Source organism: Trichomonas vaginalis, chromosome V (genome assembly GCF_026262505.1).
Source record: "Trichomonas vaginalis G3 chromosome V, whole genome shotgun sequence".
Lineage (NCBI taxonomy): Eukaryota > Parabasalia > Trichomonadida > Trichomonadidae > Trichomonas > Trichomonas vaginalis.
This window is the reverse complement of record NC_067207.1, coordinates 271,769-293,397: the sequence shown is the minus strand read 5'-3', so window position 1 is coordinate 293,397 and position 21,629 is coordinate 271,769. Positions and strand designations below refer to the sequence as shown.

The window sequence follows — 21,629 nt, the reverse complement described above, 5'->3', positions numbered from 1 at the left end:
GTTTAAAGCTTTGATTTGATGATTTGTAACCAACGAATAAACGCATGCATTTAAAAGCGGCATCACATGTGAAAGCTTTATTTGAAACTAGAGTTGCTTTAACTTTGCGTTTAATATATGTGTCACCTAATTGGTTCACATCATGAGCCGGATTTGTAATTCTTAAATGAGTTTGTTTATCATCAAAATATGGAGCATCAGAGTCATAGCATGAACTTTCAAGTTCTCTATAATATCTTCTACCATCATTCTTTGCGAATATTTCATTTATCTTTTCGAATGAATGAAACACATTTCCATTAATCGGTTTAGTGTTTGGCACCAAATAGTTAGTCGTCATTTATTATTAAAAAAATCAAAATTAAAAGATGAAAATGAATTTTTAATTTTAATGAAATAATCAACTATGGCTGCAGGTATATTTAAGAAACTGTGGGATAAAGTAAAAAGAGGAGCGCATAAAGTTTGGGAAACAATGAAGAAAGGAGCAAATTGGATATTTAAGAATAAAGAAGCAATTAGTGACATTGCTGAATCAATAACACCAAAAGCTGCCCCAATAAGAGAAATTTTAAATAAAGGAGAAAAAGTTTATCAAAGACTACAACCGATACTAAGATAAAAATAATATTTATTTTTTCCACTATCTACCTCCTATTTTATTAAGTATTCCTTCAGCAATTCCACCAATTGCGTTACCTGCTTGTGCTCCCATCGCCGGATTACCTGCTTTAGTACCTAATACTCCACCTATGATAGTTCCTGCCGTTTTCGCTACTGGTGCCAAAAAGTTTGCAACAGGTTTAATAACCTTTTTATAAACCCAACCTGCAGCTTTCTTAATTCCATCCCATAATTTTTTAAAGAATCCTGCCGCCATTTCTGATTTAATATTAATTAAAAAATATATTTCATCACTTATATTCTAATTTTTATTTAATGATAAATGAAACCAATTTTAAAAATAAATGAAACAAAGGAGGAAGAAATAAATGAAAGTGAAAATGTTCAACAAAAAATAAACGTTGTTAAACCAATTACTGAAATAAAAATTTTTTCATCTGTTGAAGAATTTAATGACTATTATGCTAATAATAAAAAATTATTTGAAGAATTGACAACATGTAAATTGAATAAAATGTTTAAAGTTGATGGATTCAAAATTTCAAAAATAAAAGGAGTGGTTAGTTTGAAATCCATTCCTCAATCAAGAATCACCTCATTAATGAAAATAGATGATTTAACAAAAAGAATAGAAATTATTGAAGAGCGAATGAATCAAATAATTAATTTCATAAATTCAAATAATCATTAGTTTCAATTTATTTTTAAAGTTTATTTTTACTCATGAAAATAATTATTTCTAATTTCTTTTACTCTCTCGTACATACTAGATTTGAAGAATTCAGAACATTTCCCATAATCTCCTAAATGTTTTCTTATCTTATTGGTTTTCCATTCATTATATGAAACTGTATAAACTTTATTTTTATCTTTACATCTTTCATCACTTCCAATATATTTATATTTCAATTTTGATTTATTGGTTTCATATTCATTAACGTTTAATAATTCACAGTCTTCCTTTTTAAATAAATGTTTTATGTATTCGGGATTAAGAATTCTATAATATTGCTTCCCTTTAAATCTTTGAATATAAACAGGAACACCATCCTCTAAAATTCGATAATCTATTTTATCTGGTTTTACTTGTTGGGTCATTTATGTAAGAATAAAAAATAAATTATGTTTAAAATTAATGTTAAAAATAATGATACAAAATCGTTCAATATTGTATGAATTCTTACGTTTACAAAAAAAGTCACATAACCCGTCCTATCCTACTACTCATGTCCAATTGAATTTTCTCCATTCGGTTCTTTAATTGATGTATTTCCATCAATCGTGAAAGCATTCGTTAAATAATAATCTCGATTAGAAAATTTTTCTGCAGATTCGTTGTAAACAAATCCACTACCTCCACCAGCTCCATCAGGAATATATTGTTGTCCATAACCACCATACCAGCCACCTCCTCCGCCAGCAAGGGGCCATTTCCTCCTTTCCAAAATGCAAAGCCTTCAGATTGATATTTTGGTTTGCCCCCTTTTATGCCACCGCCATATCCACCGATTTCGATATTGCGATGAGATGTATCAAATCCTTGACCACCACCGCCACCAGCCACAATTATTCTTTTCGTTGGATCATTTTCAATCACCCTAATATCCGTTCCTCCTCCACCTGAACATCCAATTCTGCCATATTCAGAATTAGATTCTGTGGATCCTCCTCCATTGAAACCACCTAATGCTATTTCATTTCTAGCAGCATATCCTGGGCCACCAACGTTTATATATACATTGGTTTCACTTCTAAGATCTAAAATGCCTTCAGAATAACCACCCCTTCCACCTCTATCTCCACCGCCTTGGGCACCCCAAACCTGAAGTTTATATTTCCCAATAGGGAGGATTTGTCGGATAGACTTACCCGTGAAATTGTAATTATAAATAGATATGAAAATAGGGAGACCAAACGAGAAAAACATTAAAGCTGTGGTCTGTAAGTAAACTTCAGAATTTTTTGACGGTCTCAAATTGTAAAGTACTTTTCCTCGATATCTGATGAACATTTTTTGGAGTTGATGAAATTCTGAGGTTAAAAGATAAGTCAAAATTTTTAAAGTCATAATTTGTGGAAATAGAAAGTACGTATAATCCCAGCGAACGAGTACTTTTTGAATGCAAAATTTTCTTTCACTTTTTTTCTCAATTTTTTGTAAACATCTGAAAAATAAATGATAAAAGTCGAAGTCTTTAAAAGGGTTTAATAACAAATCCTCCTGAACAACTTAATAAGGGAGGTATGCTTATTATCATGCTATGTTATTTTTGAATTACAAAGGAAATATATTTTGGAATAGAAAATACCCTAAAGTAATTTTGAGAAGGAGAGCTTCGACCTTTTGGATTTCTAGAACTCTTCCTTAATAAATGGTCTGGGCGCTTGTAAAGTATTCAAAAAACAATGTCAACAAATCAATTTTTGTACCCACCTCCCATTGGGAGGGGGCATATATCTTGTAGGGTTCAAGTGATGAAAGTGCAAAAGAAAGCTCCTTAATCATACTGATAGAAACAGCATTAGGAGCGCCCCCCTTAACGAACAAGTTATCTTTGTCATTTTTCCAAAGAAAAAAAAATAAATAAATTTATAAAATTTTATATAATGGAACAATGGTCAGATTACGTCCGTACTCCTCCAAGCTTTGGCAGCACCCCTAATTCATTAATAAACTCTTCAAATACAGCAGTAACTTCACACGTTTTAGATTCTGAATTATCTCATTTAATTTACTCTCTAGGAATGCAGGATACTTCGCAACTAGCAGGAATGGTTGGCCCAAGTTTACCAACTCATGGTGATAATTTCAATGAAAACAGATCAATTTTAGTAACAAATGTTCATCCAGAAACAACTGAAGAAGAAATAAGGACCATGTTTTCAAGTGGAGATTCATTATATAACATTGACATGAGTAATATTAAAGAAGGAAAAGTTACTCTCGATTATTACGACTTAAGGCAGAGTTTTCGAGCTAAAAAACTATTAAACGGAAATGTATTACACGGGAATGTCATTACAGTCGACTATGCTCCAATTGTTGTCGATAAATCCGACCCAAAAACACAGAATCATGGAACAATTGCGATTTTCCATGTTAAAACAGCAACAGATGACCATATTCGTGCTATTTTCCAAACTTACGGCGAAATCAGAGAAATCAGATCAACACCAACAAATCCAAACCAGAAATTTGTTGAATTCTTCGATATACGATCAGCAGCAAAGGCTTTGAAGGCTAAAAATGGAAAATACATCATGGGAACCCGTGTTAAAATTGAATTTAGCGCTCCTCTAAAAGTAAGGAAAGATCATCGTCCTCCAATACCAAGACCTCAATAATCTCATATTTTGAAGTGTTTTTTACAAGAAATATTTCAAAATTTTATTTTTATGTCAAAATTTTCTTTCAAAAATGTTCAAAGATGTTGATTTCCTAGTACATACAACATACATAATGTCTGTTTTGCTTTAATCCTAACTGATTCTGGTTTTTATTTTTGATATTTTATTATTCCTTTTTCAATCAATTCTTTATCTTGTTCTCGGCAATTTTTAATTATTTTCTAGTACAAAAATTTGAAATTTTTGTATAAATTTTATAAAATAAAAATATATTTAATTTTCTATTCAATTATATGATCAAGAAGATTTTTTGTGAATAAAGACATGTTTTTGCCTTTATTTTTTAATTCAAATCATAAAAAAATCTAAAAAATCTTTTACAAACAAGTTCAATTGCATCAAATTTATTCTTTAAATTACCATTTATGAATATTTACCAATATAATTTTCTAGAAATTTCAAGAAATAACAAATTGATTATTTTTGTTTCAAACTATGTATTAATTGAATAGTTATTAATTCATGTAAAAATGATGATTATCAAAATAAATAACAATTTAATTTACAAACAATATAATTCTAGTTATTATTAACGTAATTTCGAATAAAATCATTTCTTTCTTTGGCTAATTCCAAATCTTTCTTCCTGTATTCATCAATACATGGAAGGATTTCGTTTTTAAGCTTTTCTAATTTTGGAATTATGTTTTCAAGCTCTCTTCTATAGTTATTAAGTTCTTCATTGAATGGCCCGCTATCACTGATCTGTTGGGAATCTGATATATCCAATCCAAGGCTTTTTAGCTCTAATCCAAGCCGATCTTTGAAATCAAGAGATAAATATCTATGGTATGGTATGTGCGGAGCCAGCATATGCTTCTTCGGGTAGTTTCGTTCGGCTCTTTCCCTTGCTTCTATCGGACATGAGATAACCATCGAATTTAAGAGCCTTACAAAGGTAGAAGATGAGATTTTTTGCTGTTTCTCGATCTGAAATGAGATATTCTGTATTTTCCATATTGAATTTTCCTTTGCACCGTTGGTTCTTTTTGGTGGATCTAAAACTTTGGAGTTAAAACGTCGAGCTTCATCTGTGTATAAAGAAAATCGAACACTCCAATGCTGTCTTTCATGTGGAAGGATTTGGGGAGAAGTTTGCTGAAACAATTTTTCATATTCTTCTTTGGAACGAATTCCTTGAAAAAATATATCTGTGTTTCCCCATATTGGCTTATCTTGTGCAAGTGTAATTTTTTTCTTTGGATTTGGAGGGGGATGGAAATTATTCTGAAAATTCGGAGGGGGAGCACTAGGAAGTTGATGAACAGGCCTGTTCATTTCCATATTTTGGGGACGAAGAACCTCATTCCTTGGTGGTGGTGGAGGAATAAAAGTATTTTTCTGAATAAAGTTTGTGGGTGGTATATTAGTCGAAAGTTTTAATCTATTATAAGAGTTATCGGCTGATACTTTAATCGATGTTAGTTTTGTTTTGAGATCTTTGAGAATTATGATGAGATGCTGTAGTTTTTCGTTGGATAAATGATCTATGTCATTTATACTTTTGAGTTCGGCAATGATGTTCTCTGCTGCTTTGAATTGTTCAATATCAGCATCAGTCATCAAAGAAAAAATTAAAAGAAATTAATTACTAATCTGGGAAAAAGTGACATTATGGAAAAATTTTTCAAGTAAGATTAAATTGAAAATCTATGTAAGAAATGGTATGTACAATGTGCGTATATTCTATATGGGAAAATCTGAATTCGATTTTTGTGGTTTTTTTAATTTTTATTTCTGACTTTCTTCGGATAGCAGTTTAAAGTTAATATTATATATTTTTACTGCAAATCATACTTATTCCGTCTATTAAAAATATTATATCAAATGAAAATTCTCGAAATGTTTTTTAAAAATTTGATAATTTATAGAAAAATAAAAAAAAAAAAAAAAAAGGTAGTGGGGCCTCCAGGCGCGTTGCGCCCTCTAGCCCTGAAGATGTTTAGTATAAATGAAGTTTTTATTCGGAAAATTGTTAGTCTTCTGGTGTGAATTCGGAGGACTCTTCTTCTTCCTCCATTGCTTCTGGGAAGAAGCCTTCTTCTGGGTCGAAAACATTATATAATGTTTCACTTTTCACAAATTATATATGTTTTCATGTTTTGTCACTTTTCTGTCACTTTTCGGGTAAAAACATTTTTATTATTATATATAAATGAATTTTACAAAACCTCCGTTACCGTTCTTGGAAATAAGAGTAAATGTAAAGATATTATATTGAGAGAACTTAAGAAACTACCGAATGGTCTAACATTTGTAGATTTGTTCGGTGGAAGTTTCTATATATCCCATTTGTGCCATACAATATTCCCAGACTCAAAGATTATATGCAATGACTTCGACAACTATATGGACCGTCTCAAACATATACCAGACACAAACAATATATTGAAAGAGTTAAAAGAAAAGATACCTATAGGTAAGATGGAACGTATACCATTAGATAAGAAAAATATTGTGAGAGAGGTTTGAAAAAAGCAGAATATATAGACTGGGATAGTATATCTGCTAGACTATTATATAAGTGGTATAAGAGTTCATGACATTGAAACACTTATGTCAAAAGTTTTATATCTCAACTATACAAATGTTTCAAAGAGGACATAGAAAAATATATTGAGGGTATAGAGTTTGTGAGATGTCATTGGACAGAGTTGTATGAAAAATATAAAGACAAGGAAAATGTTTTCTTTATAGTGGACCCGCCGTTCTATAACACATGGGATTTTCAATACCAAGTAGACTGGACTTTGAGAGACTCTTTAGAAACTTTAGACGTTTTACATAACCATCCATGCTTTTACTTTACATCCGATAAAAGTGGTTTGGAAACCGTTATGAGATGGTTAGAGGACATACATGACTATGAGTTTAGATATGACAAGATAGAATATGAGAGAGGTCCTATAAACTGGAGAAAGTGTCATAACAAAGAAATTTTATTAGTAAGTAAATGTGGTTTGAAATAGGACTACTTGTTTTAGGTTTTTTCCATTGTGTCATTTATTTATTTGACGTGGCAGAAAAGTACAGAGAATATGAAGATGAACCAATGCCTGCAAATGTTCAGTATATGTACTCGTAAGAGATATTTTTATCTAATATTAAATGGACGCACAGAACTTAGCGAATGCACAGCAACCTGGACAACCAAACCCAGAGAATATTCCAAATGAAGTTAGAATACAAACTGCAATGGCAAACTATGGTCAAGTGCCAACAGATGTACAAATGCAAACTGCCATGTCAAATGACGCTGCGTTAGGTTTGCCACCATGGTATGCAAATATGAGATGGAAAGAGTTTTATACAAACCCTGAAGTGGGATATAAACAACTTTATGCAGATGACGCGAACACAGGAGTTGACCCAGAATATGTTTTCTACCAGAGGAGAAACAGAATGTATGAGCTCCAGTTAAAGAATGCTATGGAACTCAACAGGAAACGTAAGAGACTAGGCGGACATTAGATTTTTACATATAGTAAAATGGGTTTCTTCAGTAAGATAGGAAACTTCTTTCGAAATGTTGGAAGAGGTATATGGAATGGAATAAAAACCGTAGGAAGAGGAATTTGGAACGGAGTCAAAAATATTGGTAAAAGAGTAGGTCAGTTCGTTGGTATTATACCTAAAGACCCTGAACCAGAAGAACAAGCTCCTGTTATACAACAGCCTGAACCTGCACCACAGTCTAGTTGGCAACCAAATCCAACACCTCAACCGTATTAAAAAATTATATTTTTACCGTTCGATAGTAGTTGTATATGAAACTAAGTTCTAAGTAAAACGCATGGTATAATGGAATTATTCTTTTTCTTCCATCTGTAGTAAACCATACTTGAAAGTCTGAAATACTTCCACTTGGTGGTTCGTATAACTTTGTAGGTTTTTCGTAAAAGTCATTTGCCAAGCATAAGAAAGAGTTTTGGGCGCCAGAAAATGAAGCATGAACAATAATAGCATCTTGGTCGAAAACATTTTCATATGTTCCATTAGGGTTTTCGACTTCATAAAAGTCTGGGTGTACTGGATATGCTGCAGGCTGATTTAACATCCTCATAAATCTATACCATGCCAAGTTGTTATATTTTGTAGAAATATAAACGTTTTCTCCAAGGTCTTCTATTCTATTGATTTTAACAGTTGCATTTTTCCTGTCATAAATAATATCGAGATGGTACTCTCCCTCGTCAATGTTATACTGGTTTGCATATTCGATATAGATATCGTTTATTTTTTCTTGAAAAGCTTGAAGAGTTGTTTCTAAGTTTACAAGCAAATTCACTTGTAAAAGTTTTCCCTGTTCAAATTTCTCATACATACGTTTTTCTTTGTTATAGTATCGAACTTCAAAACCGACCGTAAATGGGAAACCATGTATGGCTTCTGAAATGAACTTCATTCTACGAAAGCCAATAGCTTTTGTGACAGATGGGTCTCTTAGCCATCTTAATGGGTAGTCAAAACGATAGCCTTCATGCTTTACGGTCTCTGTCTCAAACTTTTGACCGACATTAGTAAAAAGTTCATCTAATGGTTTAGTTGTAGCAACTCTTGAATTTTCTTTTTCTATTGGAAGCATATTTTATCTAGAATAAAAATGTCGAAAGATATTGCTTCCATAAGAGAAATACAACACAACCGACAACTCATTATGCAAGCTCTAAATAAGAACACAACAAACTTTTCAAACTATTCTAAGATATCTGAGTCATTGAAAGAAGGAAACTTAAAACTGACATTAAACCCAATGACAGATGAGTTTCTATTTCAAGACAAGAAGAACAATACTGTCTGTATAAATCCAACAAAAGGAACTTTAAAAGAGAAACCTATAAATGAACTTCTTTTGAAAGCAGATGTTGACAACAAAGCTGACAAAGAATATGTAGACGATGCAATAGCAAAAGAAGAAGAAAGAGCTAACAATGCTTATGCAACAAAAGAACATACTCATCCTGAACTAGCAGACAAAACATATGTTGACAATAAAATGTCAAGTGAAGTGACAAGAGCTGAAAACGAATATTCTAAAAAGACTCATACACATTCTATATCTGAAATAACAGACTTAAACGTTAGCCTTGAAAAGAAAGCGGATAAGGAATATGTGGATGAAAAAGATAACGAAATGAAAGAAAGGGTTGACTGGTACCATGAATGGACATCGAAGACTTTTAAAGTTAAAGCCGATACAGGATGGGTTTCAGGATGTTTAGACCTTAAAGCAGATAAAACTTATGTTAACGATGAGTTAGAGAAGAAAGCAGACAAGAACCATACACATACAAGTTTTACAACTGTTGCTATAGAAAGTATTGAAGGAACGGTTGAAGAAACTGGTGGGGATGCAATATATTGTAAACCTCCTAACTTTCCACAAGGTTTAACATCGGATGACGACATAACGACGATGAGAAACATTAGATGTAAAGATGTTTATGTCATGAAGGATGAACATAATATTAAATTCACTGCTCAAGATTTATATGACAAGAAAGCAGACAAAACAGAGCTTCAAACATTAAAGACAGAAATACTTCAAACATTATATCCTATAGGCTCTATTTATACGTCAATGAACTATACCAGACCAGAAGTAGTACTTGGTTTTGGAACTTGGACTCAAATAGTCGACAGGTTTTTGTATTGTGCAAACTCTTCAAAGGAAACAGGTGGAAGTAAAACGATTTCAGGTGAAAATTACCTGCACATAGTCACTACATAGATTTAAGTACATCTCAAGCAGGTTGGCATAAGCATAAATTTTGGGATTGGTCAGCAATGACAAAAGGTAAAGGATATGATGTTAAAGACAACGTTCAGTTTGCTATAAATTGTTTCTGGGGTAACACTCAGGGAGATGGAAACCATACACATCGCGTTTCAGGATATACGCAAACAACGGGACAAAGTAAAGACTACATGCCACCTTACATGACAGTTTACGCATGGTATAGAAATGCTTAGTCGTCATTTTCAACTTCTTTAGCATATTCGTCAGGAGTTGTCTTATATTTGTTAGGAACTGTCTTTGAAAGTATACCACCTTGAACTTTGACAAGTTTGAAACGAGGTCTGACAATAGTAGTTTTATCTTCTGCTTGCAGTGTGTACATTTTGCCATGTTTGCCTAAAACTTCATAATATTCTCTTGTATACTTTCTTCTATTTTTACGAACACGAATGTGAGTACCTGTCGGGTTCCCATTGTTGTCATAGTCAATAGTATTTTCATATGGGTCGCGTTTAGGTATTTCTATTTTTACTTTGTCACCTTTCTGAAGTTTGAAGCCCGGCATTCTTTCTTGTTTGTCTCTTTTGACTAAATTATTAAATATATAGTCTTTCTCTAAGTCAGGGTTGTTTTTCATTTCTTCGGGGGAGTGGTTTCCCAAACCTTTTTGTTTACGGTTATTGTAAATTTAAAACTTGTCTCATCTTTGCCATGGAGAAGTGTCTATATTTGTCGTCATATGACATTTCATTTGCTTCACCACCTTGTGGTTGGTTTAAGTCTCTTAACATTTTTATACAACCGTCAATGACACAAGAGCAGAATGGTTTTGGTCGACAATGAAATATTGGTTTACATTTTTTGAACGCAGATAGTTTTTTACATCATCTGATTTGAAAGAACTTTCACAGTCAGATGTCAGTTTTGTTGGATGGTATTTGTCAACGAATATTGTCAAAGCAGTTTTCACATCTAAAATATTTTTGGACCATAATGGTATGGCTTCACAGTATCTTGTGTTTTGACCGACAAATATTAGCCAGTATGGTGGTCCATCTTCTCTATACCTCGGAATGTTTTCCAAGATATCCATAAACCAAGCATTTGGTGTTGAACTAAAGATTTTTATCATGAGTGCTTTCTTTGTCGCTTTAGAAACATAGGGGTCCTTGTTTGGATTCGTCATTTTTTATCCTATAAGAAATGGGTTTATTTGGCGCATTAGCAGGAGTTGCATCAGATTTTTGCCCGCAGTTGGAACAATAGCCAGAGGTGTTTTGGAGTTGGAAGGAAGATTTTGAGTACATTAGGTATACTTAAAGAGAAAGCACAACCTATTATACAAACTGTACAGAAAGGTTGGGATGTAGCACGAGATGCAACAAATCTTATTCCAAATCCTGAAACAGAGGAAAAGTCAAGGATGGATGGACAATGTAGGAAGACAAGCAGAAACTATTATAACAAAGCAAATGACTACTATAACCAAGCAGGACACTATATGGACAAGGTGAAAGATTCTTTAACAGAGGATATAACCATGCAACAACAGTGGGTAAACAATAACCAACCTCAACCGCCTCAAACGTGGGGAATGTAAGTTTTTTTACTGAGATGAAATGAACAATACAGCATTGAGACAAATGGGTTCAAGATGGATTTGTCGGCTTCCAGCAGTTACACAACGTGTTTGTAGTTCTTCCTATACCTCAGGAAGTTTTAGACCGACTTAAAAAACAACAACAACCAGTTGAAAACAAACCAAACTAAAATTTTTTACTGAGATGAAATGACCGAAGAAGTTGAAACGGTAGATTTGACACCACAAACAAAAAGTTCAGAACCATTGTCAAAACCTGTCAAAGAACTTACAGATGAAGAGAAAAATTCAATAATAGAAAGTGCCAGGTCTGGAAATACAAACCCTAACTATAAAGTCACTTTTCATAAAAATGGAACGGCTAGTATCTCAAAAAGAAACAGACTCTCACAAATAAAATATTGAAGTCTGAAGGAGCTTTCGAGACAACAGATGGAAAAGTTTACTTCACTGACCAACAGTTCATTATAGAACATCTCATTGACTTAGAGTCGAAATATTCTAAACTTTACAACAAACACAAAAAGTTGAAAGGAAAACAAAAACAAATGGCATATGATATTTATGAAGATGTTGACGACACAACTGTTCCTGCAGGTGAAGTAAAGTCAGAGAAACCGAAAAGTGACGAAAAACCGATAGAAAAGAAAAACCAAAAACTGAAGATAAACCAAAACCAAAGTTTAGTTTGGAAACTAAACAAGTCAACCTTCATTAGCTGGTATGGGTTGGCGTCAAAGACTTATGGCAGCAGGCGGTTATGTAAAGTAAAGAAAAAATATTTTTTTATTCGAATTTGAAAATGTACGCTGAGTTTGTTAGTGAACCTCAAGTTGAAGGAAACTTGTTTGTTAGATGAGAAATATGAAATGGCATACCATTTTAAACAATATATTTTTACATATATTAAATGCTTCAGGTTGAAAAACAAAGAACAAAAGTAGCAGATACAAAACCGTTAGACTATATCTTTACAAATGCTGGTAGGACTATTTCAGATGAAGAAATTTCATCCGAGTATACAGGTTTGACTATCCAATTCGTTGGCTTCAAAGTCCTTCAGATGCAAAGGCAATAGGATTTAGAAGAGTTTTGTTTTCAAATAGAACTAACGCATTTATGTTCGCAGTATATTTTCATGGGCAGTATAAAGGTTCTGATGGTCTAATAGACAAATTTGACGAAATGAGGATCTTTACAGTTCGTTCAGACGAAAGTCTTGAGAAAACTCTAAATGACTTTCAAACTCAAATGAACAATATTATTGGGAATTTCAAAAAAATACGACTCTTTACTAAATGGAACATACTATCTGAAACTAGAATATGACAAGATGAACTCCACCGTTTCATTTCAAAAGATTGAAATTAACCCTCCAAGAGATACAGAGTTTTTATTTTGGAAAGTAGACAAACGTTCTTGGGCACAATTTCTTCGGTTACTAAACCAGAACGAACCATTACCACCAGATGGTCCATTTAAATTTATACTTCCACCAGCAGATTTGACAGTTTATAGAAACGTGTTTGACCCTCAAAATGTTATGTGTCATGCAAGTTTCAGTTCAAGCAACAATAGTTTTCTATGTATTGGTAAGGACTTTTATGACTTTGCTTCTAAATTCTACGAACCACCTAGTAACAGTTTCTCTGACTTTCAAGTTTGGTTCACAACAAATGGTGTGCAACATATTATTCCATTGTACTATGACTTTTATCTCGAATTGTCTTTCATATATAACTACGGAAAAGTGCTGAAAAAGTATTGAATGTGAAGATATTAGAAAATAACATTTTTTCTAACATTGTAGAAAACTCATGAATTTGTCATGACTTCTTCGTAAATGTTTTGTCAAGACTTCTTCGTAAATGATTTGTCAAACATGAACGTACATGTTTTGTCATGATTTCATCGTACATGTTTTGTCAAGACTTCTTCGTAATGAGTGTAAATGTTTTGTCATGATTTCATCGTAAATGTTTTGTCAAGACTTCTTCATGAATGTTTTGTCATGACTTCTTCGTACATGTTTTGTCATGACTTCTTCGTACATGCTTTGTCATGATTTCATCGTAATGAGTGTAAAGGACCCAAAAATAATGTTTAGGTGAAGTGGTGCGATCTCACCTGTTTTTTCACCTCTTTTTTCACTTCATGAATTTTCATGAATTTCCTTAAGATAGAAAAAATAAAGTTAGTTTTTTTGTATTTTTTTGTATGTTAGATATGATTTCAGGGATTTTTTTGACGAAGTGTCAATGTTCACTTCGTCAAAAAATAACAGTTATCTAATGAAAAAGTGTCATTTTTTTGTATTTTTTTGTATTTGACGAGAATGTCGGGTAGATGGTTAGATCTAACACGTTTTCTAACCTCATGAATTTGTCATGACTTCTTCGTAAATGTTTTGTCAAACATGAACGTAAATGTTTTGTCATGACTTCTTCGTAAATGTTTTGTCAAACATGAACGTAAATGTTTTGTCATGACTTCTTCGTAAATGTTTTGTCAAACATGAACGTAAATGTTTTGTCATGACTTCTTCGTAATGAGTGTAAAGGACCAAAAAATATAATTTATGTTAGAATGTTAGATCTAACATGTTTTCTAACACGTTTTCTAACATGGTCTAAAACTCTCGAAAATCATGAAATTTACAGCAAAAATATAATTTATGTTAGCATGTTAGATCTAACACGTTTTCTAACCTCTTGAATTTGTCATGACTTCTTCGTAAATGTTTTGTCATGACTTCTTCATCGTAATGAGCGTAAATGTTTTGTGAAGAATATAGCAACCGTCTGAATTCAGACGGTTGGTTTTTATATAAAATTCATGCAGGAAATTCTTGAGTTTTGGTTGAAAGAATACGGTGGAGCCAAAAGTGGCTCGACCTCAAAACAAGCATTTTATGAGCTTACAAAGGGTGTTATGAATGAATTCAAATGTATTTACATACATCCTGACCTCGTTCATTTTGTTGCTGAATTCAGTAAAAATAAAGTTTAGGGTAGAAGGTTAGATCTAACCTCTTTTCTACCCTCTTGAATTTTCATGAATTTTCATGAATGTTTTGTCAAGACTTCTTCGTAAATGTTTTGTCAAGACTTCTTCGTAAATGTTTTGTCAAACATGAACGTAAATGTTTTGTCAAGACTTCTTCATGAATGTTTTGTCAAGACTTCTTCGTAAATGTTTTGTCATGATTTCATCGTAAATGTTTTGTCATGACTTCTTCGTAAATGTTTTGTCATGACTTCTTCGTAAATGTTTTGTCAAACATGAACGTAAATGTTTTGTCAAGACTTCTTCATCGTAATGAGTGTAAAGGACCCAAAAATATAATTTAGGTGAAGTGGTGCGATCTCACCTCCTTTTTCACCTCTTTTCTAACCTCTTGAATTTTCATGAATTTTCCCGAAATAAAAAATAAAGTTAGTTTTATTTTTTTTATTTTTTTTATTTTGTATAAAAAAATAAAAATGTCAACAATCGGCACAACAACACTTCAAACAACAACAGCACCAAACTCGTTAGTCATGAATCCAACATCTATGTTAGTAGAGATGAAAAGCTTCATTCCTTCTTCATATACTTTCGAAACAAAAATCCAGAAGATAAAGCAAGAACTTTTAACATGTAATTTAGACTGTACCGCACAGGATGAAACAAATGAACAGTATCTTTATGAAATGGAGGACATTATTGACCATTTGCCTAAACTACCTGAAATTCAGCAGCAAAAGCTCACTATTCCTGAATTCGATGAAATAGAAGTCAAAGCAACTGACTCAGTAGAAATAAAGAAGTTCATACGAAAGGTAAACTATGAGTTTCTAGGATTTCATTGCAACCATAAAGTTATGGACAAAGATTGCGACATGGTATATAAGAACATCTCTGACATATATAAATCTGAAGAATTTAAGACCTACGACAACTTTGTTTCGTTAGTTGCTGAATGTGTATGGCAGATAAGAGATAAAGATAGAAGAGGTAAGGTATGGAACAAACAGATAAAACCAGCAACTTTTGAGATGAAGAGAGCAATTGACGCTTTAGTTGTTTTAGCAGGTAAGGTTTCAGAATATAACGCAAAAATGAACCCGCAATGTTCAAAATGTAAAGCAGCAATGAGGAGATATAACTACTCCGTCAAAGAGATAGAAAGAATGAGAAACGACTATGCAGACTTAAAGAAAGAAGCAGAGAAACCAGCAGAAAATAAAATGGACATGTTAGCATTTCTGAACAAAAACTATCCAACTGCTGACGATTTCCTTCTATCTGACGTCAAGAAGAAGTATAAAGAAACTTTCGGCATAGTTAAAACATTCGATGTACTAAAAGAAGAAATAGAGGCTACAAAACTGTTTAGGATTTCAAATATACATCGTACAATTCATGTAAAACGCTTGTGAGAAAAGAGGTGAAAAAACAGGTGAGATCGCACCTCTTCACCTAAACTTTATTTTTGCTGAAAAATGACCAAATTTCATTATATAACTGTTATTTTTGACGAAGTGAACTTTGACACTTCGTAAAAAAATCCCTGAAATCATATCTTTTATACAAAATAAATGAAGAATACGAGTACATACAGTTTAACAAACAACTCCGTCTCATTCGTTCGGTCAAAGACGATATGTACCAAATGCAAAGTATTTTGACAGCATGTTTTGCTCCAGAAACCAAACATACAGACATTGGTTCAAAAACCAAAGCACACAAGAACTTTTGAGTGAAATTTCTCTAGACCGACTTTTTTCGGTCTAGCATAAAACTCATGAAAATCGTAAAAAAATGACCAAATTTCATTATATAACTGTTATTTTTGACGAAGTGAACTTTGACACTTCGTAAAAAAAATCCCTGAAATCATATCTTTTATACAAGATAGAAAATCTTACTCGCCTAAAACTCATGAAAATCGTAAAAAATTGCGAGTAGGGAAAAAAACCTGGTCGCCTAAAACTCATGAAAATCGTGAAAAAATGACCAAATTTCATTATATAACTGTTATTTTTTGACGAAGTGAACTTTGACACTTCGTAAAAAAAATCCCTGAAATCATATCTTTTATACAAGATAGAAAAAATAAAGTTAGTTTTTTGTAAAATATTTTTTTTATCTTGTATGTAAGAACATATATGACAAACAATGAGTTTGAAACAGTTAAAAAGATAGACAATGACACCAAATTGGTTAGAATAGGTGATTTAAACGTAAGATACTCAAAGAAATACAACAAATATTCTTTGTCAGACATTATATCTCCATCTGGAAAGAAAACAAAGGACTGGGTTGGAATTGCTTCTACTCAGAAAATTTTGACAAGAAATCCTGAGCTTATGATATCGGTAAGATTCTATGGAACTACAGCATATCTTATAGACAAAAGTCTTATACCAATAGTTTGTTATGGTTAGACCCAGTTGTTGGATATAACTTCATAACATATGGTTCATTCGATACGGAACGTTGCAGTGAAGGCTTACTTTACATCGTTCAGAAACCGAAGGACTTCAATACAAAGAGATATAAGATAGGAAGAACATATAATATAACTCAAAGATATGACAGTACAGTCAATATAGTCAAGGTTGTGTTTGCTAATGATATGAGAGCTGCAGAAACAGAACTACTCGAAAAGTTTGAGAAAATGTATGGTGCTCCCATAAAAGGTAAAGAAACGTTTGAAGTAGATGAGATAGATAAAGCTATAAAATTATTTGACGAAGTTGCTGAAAAATACATGTAAAGCGTTTATTTTTGGTCTTTTGTGAAAGATAGAAAAAATAAAGTTAGTTTTATTTTTTGTATTTTTTTGTATAAAAGATATGATTTCAGGGATTTTTTTGACGAAGTGTCAACCTTCACTTCGTCAAAAAATAACGCTTACCATGTAAAACGGTTGTGAAATAACTGGGGTAGAAAAGAGGTTAGATCTAACCTTCTACCCTAAATTATATTTGTGCTGAATTCAGCAAAAATAATGTTTAGGTGAAGTGGTGCGATCTCACCTGTTTTTTCACCTGTTTTCTCACAAGCGTTTATTTTTGGTCTTTTGTGAAAGTCAGAAAATAAAGTTAGTTTTATTTTTTTATTTTGTATGTAAGATATGATTTCAGGGATTTTTTTGACGAAGTGTCAATGTTCACTTCGTCAAAAAATAACAGTTATCTAATGAAAAAGTGTCATTTTATTTTTTTGTATTTTTTTGTATAAAAGATATGATTTCAGGGATTTTTTTGACGAAGTGTCAATGTTCACTTCGTCAAAAAATAACAGTTATCTAATGAAAAAGTGTCATTTTTTCATTTTTTTGTATGTAAGATATGATTTCAGGGATTTTTTTGACGAAGTGTCAATGTTCACTTCGTCAAAAAATAACGCTTACCATGTAAAACGCTTGTGAAAAAAACAGGTTAGAAAGGAGGTTAGATCTAACCTTCTACCCTAAACATTATTTTTGCTGAATTCAGCACAAATTTCATGAGTTTTGTATGTTTTAGACCATGTGAGAAAACAGGTGAAAAAACAGGTGAGATCGCACCTCTTCACCTAAACATTATTTTTGTCTGATTTACGCTCATTACGATGAAGAAGTCTTGACAAAACATTTACGCTCATTACGATGAAGAAGTCTTGACAAAGCATGTACGAAGAAGTCATGACAAAACATTTACGAAGAAGTTTTGACAAAACATGTACGTTCATGTTTGACAAAACATTTACGAAGAAGTCTTGACAAAACATATACGTTCATGTTTGACAAAACATATACGTTCATGTTTGACAAAACATTTACGAAGAAATCATGAAAATTCACGAGGGTAGAAAACGTGTTAGATCTAACCTTCTACCCTAAAATATATTTTTGCTGAAAAATGACCAAAAATCTGAGTAAAATGGCATATGCTTGCTACCCTCGGAGAACCGAGAGAAGAGATTCCGTATGAAAACAGTGAAGAACAGCGAGTACGTAAGAAAACGTAGTCGCCAAAACTCTATGAAAACAGTGAAATTTCTCTAGACCGACTTTTTTCGGTCTTGCATAAAACTCTATGAAAACAGTGAATTTCCTTAAGATAGAAAAAATAAAGTTAGTTTTATTTTTATTTATTTTTTTATTTTGTATGTAAAGACAGATATGTCAACATCAGAGAACACAACAACTGCTATCGTTCATGAAGCTATAAATGAAGAATATGAGTGGGTTCAGTTTAACAAACAACTCCGTCTCATTCGTTCGGTCAAAGACGATATGTACCAAATGCAAAGTATTTTGAATGCTCTTCGTTCTACAAAGCAAGCACATCATTGGTTTGAAAACCAACAGACAAAAGAACTTTTAGAAGAATTTCCTCATATGTTTGCGACCCGAGGAAAACCACGAGTCGAGATTCCGTACGAAAATCGTAAAAATTTGCTAAATGGTTTGAGAGGCTGGTATGTACATAGACTTCTTGTAAATGCTGTTGCAATGTGGGCTTCACCTCGTTACGCTTGTTATATTTTCATGATGTTAGATGAAATTCATAGACAAGAACGTGAAGAGCTAGAGAACAAGCTTGAAGCAAAAGACAAAAACATTCAGAAAAGAATACCACGTTCGGTACCAAAAGGAAAGGAAAAGAACTATAAGTATATGATTTATACTGAAGAGATGGAAAATGAAGAAGATAAAGATATGGTTATGTTGCATTTAGTCAGAAGAAACAACAAAAGCTTTTACGACCTTGCTAAGATTTACAAATCTGACAGAAATTGGTTCTATCGCGAAAACTTACCGATTTCAATGACCCCAAATGAAGATGTGAAACAAATAGTTCAAGATACGTTACCTCAAACACACTATGATATGAAAGGTTGTACAATACTTACATTCAAAGAAGATTTGCCATTGTTAAAGGAAAAAATAACAGAGTATTTTGACAACTTCAAACAAGTAGAGTAGATGAACCATTTATTTTTCAAGCTTGACTTCAGATGGCTCAGGTAGCTCTATAAAGTAAATTGCCTCGTCAAATCCTTCTGGCATTCCGAGTCCTTCCTTCCGACAGAAAAAGTTTTTCCTTCCAACAGAAAAAAAATTTCCTTCCGACAGGAAAAATTTTTCCCGACGACAAGAAAAAATTTTCCAGTTGTCCGTCCGTAAACCATTCAAATTTTCGAAAATTGAGAACTTTTTGGTCGAACTTCAGGAAAAGTTTTTCCTTCCAACAGAAAAAATTTTTCCTTCCGACAGGAAAAGTTTTTCCCGACAACTGGAAAAGTTCTTCCTTCCGACAGGACACAAACGGATGACTGACGTTCCTCTTCCTGAATGCCTTCCAAAGCCAGAAGAACCGAAAGCTGCAGCACCACAACAGACTTACTAAGACTAAACACTTACATTTTTCAAGCTTGACTTTTTACAATTTGAACTTTGTTCGCGTAGATATGAATTCTGAAAGAAGTATGAGGGTCTTGTATGACTTTGTACTTCTCCCATAGTTCATGTCTGTCAAACTTACCTGCCATGGACTCTTTCATAAGTTCCATGAAATCGTCTTCGGACAATCCGGGGAAAAGTACAATGTCAGTAAGTATTCTTTTAACATCCTTACTTAAACTCTTTGCTGTCTGTACACAAATGACAACTGAGATGTTAAAGTGCCTAAGTTTCTTAAGAATTCGACACATATCTTGTTCTCTATTCTTAAGCAAAGGATGAGAAGCAAAGTCATCTAAGATAAGAAGACATCTGTGAGGGTATGTCTTCCAATCGTAAGATTGCAATTTCTTCGAAATGTATTCTATCTCTTTCTGTTTGTTTCTGAAGTGGTGTTTGTCTAATATTCTCTGCATTTCCTCATTTGGGTCTTTAAACTTCGAATTTATATACTCATTTATAGCATTATACTTCAAAACTCTTCTTTGGTACTTCTTTATCCAATCTAACAACTCAGTATCCTTTATACATACTAACTTAGACTTCTTTATAATATCTTTGAACGAATTGACGGTTTGGTCAAATTGACCAGAAGTACTACAAATAACAACTAACTCATAGAATGGGTTCTTCTCATCTAGTTCTTGTTGTTGTGCAGCCATTTTAAGATAAGTGAAAGTCTTACCCGACCCAGGTGGTGCAATTAGACCTGTTATACCATTCTGAGCAAATAAGAACTTGTCATGTATAGGCTTTATCTGAGCATTTTCTAACTTCCTCTTGTTCTTGTTTAAAACATTCTCAAATTTCTTGTCAATGTCAGCAAACTTTTTTTCTAACATATTTTTAGAAAAATTAAAATTTTTATCTTTTAGAAAATGTCTAGCGATTTCGCTATCTATATTCGAGACAAGCTTTTCGACAGCAAAACATCTGTCGACCATAAAATCTTACATAGTGTAAACAAGAAAGGTGAATTTGTTCTAAAGTTCTGTTTCTGGGAATATGACAAGAACCATAAAACATTAAGCAGAGCAGTCTTAAAATTTGTCAATGACAGACTTGTTGACAGAGATGACGCCTCTTGGAGAGATGAAGTCCAACAAAACTTCTTAGAATGCAAAGAAGACACATGCGCTGTTCTTGAAGATGAAATAGAAAACAAAATAGAAGAGCTATTAAAGGACAAAGAACTTTTACAGAAATATGGTTCGGAGAAATTTGACATAACTCCACCAGAAAAGAAGAAGAAAGAAAAGAAAGAAAAGAAAGTAGAAGAAGAGAAGAAAGAACCTGAACCAGTTCCAGAGAAAAAGAAATTTGACATGTAAAAATAAAATTTTATTTTTAGAACATTTCTGGGTCAATGTCAATGTTCTCTTCCTCTTTAGGAGCAAACACTGGCTTAGACTCTAAAATCTTTTTACCCAATTTACCTTGAACTTCAACTATCTTAGACTCATAATATTCATAGTCGTCTGCTTTCTTTGGTTCATAAGGTATAACAAGTTTGTATGCTTTGCCTTCTTTAAGGTTTGAAAACCTTCTGTCAAAACTTTCTTTGACTGCTAACAAACCTTCTATGTCTAAGTCTTCAAATTTCGCACCATTTTTAGTCACAATAGCAAACTTAACTGGTTCGATGTTCCAAACTTTGCTGAATGAAGACTTTTCAAAATGGTAGAAGTAAACATTCAAATATGTGAATGGGTCTAGTTCTTCTTTAAGTCCTGACATGTACTTGTTTACTGAAATATATTTCGTCATCTTTTCTATCGGATAAAAAAATATTTTTTTTTAAATTTACTCATAAAAATTTT

At 32.7% G+C, this 21,629-nt stretch overlaps 13 protein-coding genes and 3 pseudogenes across 16 annotated transcripts, besides 1 other annotated feature; 9 read left to right on the top strand and 7 right to left on the bottom strand.

Moving 5' to 3' along the window:
• Positions 1-406: 406 nt before the first annotated feature.
• Positions 407-622, top strand: TVAGG3_0256180 (uncharacterized protein; the record flags this gene model as incomplete). The annotated part of the gene is made up of 1 exon (XM_051228212.1): positions 407-622. The coding sequence occupies one exon, from the start codon at positions 407-409 to the stop codon at positions 620-622; it is 216 nt and encodes a 71-aa protein (XP_051097942.1).
• A 21-nt stretch (positions 623-643) lies between these two features.
• Positions 644-880, bottom strand: TVAGG3_0256170 (N-acetylmuramoyl-l-alanine amidase family; the record flags this gene model as incomplete). Its single annotated transcript, XM_001283221.2, has 1 exon — positions 644-880. The coding sequence occupies one exon, from the start codon at positions 878-880 to the stop codon at positions 644-646; it is 237 nt and encodes a 78-aa protein (XP_001283222.2).
• A 970-nt stretch (positions 881-1,850) lies between these two features.
• Positions 1,851-2,635, bottom strand: TVAGG3_0256150 (glycine-rich protein family; the record flags this gene model as incomplete). The annotated part of the gene is made up of 1 exon (XM_001324204.2): positions 1,919-2,635. The coding sequence occupies one exon, from the start codon at positions 2,633-2,635 to the stop codon at positions 1,919-1,921; it is 717 nt and encodes a 238-aa protein (XP_001324239.1).
• A 586-nt stretch (positions 2,636-3,221) lies between these two features.
• Positions 3,222-4,192, top strand: TVAGG3_0256140 (RNA binding; the record flags this gene model as incomplete). The annotated part of the gene is made up of 1 exon (XM_001324205.1): positions 3,232-3,969. One exon carries the CDS (start codon positions 3,232-3,234, stop codon positions 3,967-3,969), a length of 738 nt encoding a protein of 245 aa, XP_001324240.1.
• A 209-nt stretch (positions 4,193-4,401) lies between these two features.
• TVAGG3_0256130 (uncharacterized protein) lies at positions 4,402-5,616 on the bottom strand (the record flags this gene model as incomplete). Its single annotated transcript, XM_001324206.1, has 1 exon — positions 4,552-5,595. One exon carries the CDS (start codon positions 5,593-5,595, stop codon positions 4,552-4,554), a length of 1,044 nt encoding a protein of 347 aa, XP_001324241.1.
• Positions 5,617-7,140: 1,524 nt separating this feature from the next.
• On the top strand, positions 7,141-7,503 carry TVAGG3_0256120 (uncharacterized protein; the record flags this gene model as incomplete). The annotated part of the gene is made up of 1 exon (XM_001324207.1): positions 7,141-7,503. One exon carries the CDS (start codon positions 7,141-7,143, stop codon positions 7,501-7,503), a length of 363 nt encoding a protein of 120 aa, XP_001324242.1.
• An 18-nt stretch (positions 7,504-7,521) lies between these two features.
• TVAGG3_0256110 (serine threonine-protein phosphatase family) lies at positions 7,522-7,764 on the top strand (the record flags this gene model as incomplete). The annotated part of the gene is made up of 1 exon (XM_001324208.1): positions 7,522-7,764. One exon carries the CDS (start codon positions 7,522-7,524, stop codon positions 7,762-7,764), a length of 243 nt encoding a protein of 80 aa, XP_001324243.1.
• Positions 7,765-8,062: 298 nt separating this feature from the next.
• Positions 8,063-8,617, bottom strand: TVAGG3_0256100 (uncharacterized protein; the record flags this gene model as incomplete). Its single annotated transcript, XM_001324209.2, has 1 exon — positions 8,063-8,617. A coding segment is annotated over one exon (555 nt), but the record flags the coding sequence as incomplete, so codon positions are not given.
• Positions 8,618-9,070: 453 nt separating this feature from the next.
• Positions 9,071-21,629: part of a mobile genetic element that runs on past the window's edge.
• TVAGG3_0256090 lies at positions 10,002-10,958 on the bottom strand (annotated as a pseudogene). The gene has a single exon. A coding segment is annotated over exon 1 (957 nt).
• TVAGG3_0256080 lies at positions 12,283-13,140 on the top strand (annotated as a pseudogene). The gene has a single exon. A coding segment is annotated over exon 1 (858 nt).
• On the top strand, positions 14,855-15,793 carry TVAGG3_0256070 (organellar and viral DNA polymerase type B; the record flags this gene model as incomplete). The annotated part of the gene is made up of 1 exon (XM_051228211.1): positions 14,855-15,793. The coding sequence occupies one exon, from the start codon at positions 14,855-14,857 to the stop codon at positions 15,791-15,793; it is 939 nt and encodes a 312-aa protein (XP_051097941.1).
• TVAGG3_0256060 lies at positions 16,523-17,056 on the top strand (annotated as a pseudogene). The gene has a single exon. A coding segment is annotated over exon 1 (534 nt).
• Positions 18,898-19,332, top strand: TVAGG3_0256050 (uncharacterized protein; the record flags this gene model as incomplete). Its single annotated transcript, XM_051228210.1, has 1 exon — positions 18,898-19,332. One exon carries the CDS (start codon positions 18,898-18,900, stop codon positions 19,330-19,332), a length of 435 nt encoding a protein of 144 aa, XP_051097940.1.
• On the bottom strand, positions 19,776-20,471 carry TVAGG3_0256040 (protein of unknown function, DUF4106 family; the record flags this gene model as incomplete). The annotated part of the gene is made up of 1 exon (XM_051228209.1): positions 19,776-20,471. One exon carries the CDS (start codon positions 20,469-20,471, stop codon positions 19,776-19,778), a length of 696 nt encoding a protein of 231 aa, XP_051097939.1.
• Positions 20,688-21,140, top strand: TVAGG3_0256030 (uncharacterized protein; the record flags this gene model as incomplete). Its single annotated transcript, XM_051228208.1, has 1 exon — positions 20,688-21,140. One exon carries the CDS (start codon positions 20,688-20,690, stop codon positions 21,138-21,140), a length of 453 nt encoding a protein of 150 aa, XP_051097938.1.
• On the bottom strand, positions 21,157-21,576 carry TVAGG3_0256020 (protein of unknown function, DUF4108 family; the record flags this gene model as incomplete). Its single annotated transcript, XM_051228207.1, has 1 exon — positions 21,157-21,576. One exon carries the CDS (start codon positions 21,574-21,576, stop codon positions 21,157-21,159), a length of 420 nt encoding a protein of 139 aa, XP_051097937.1.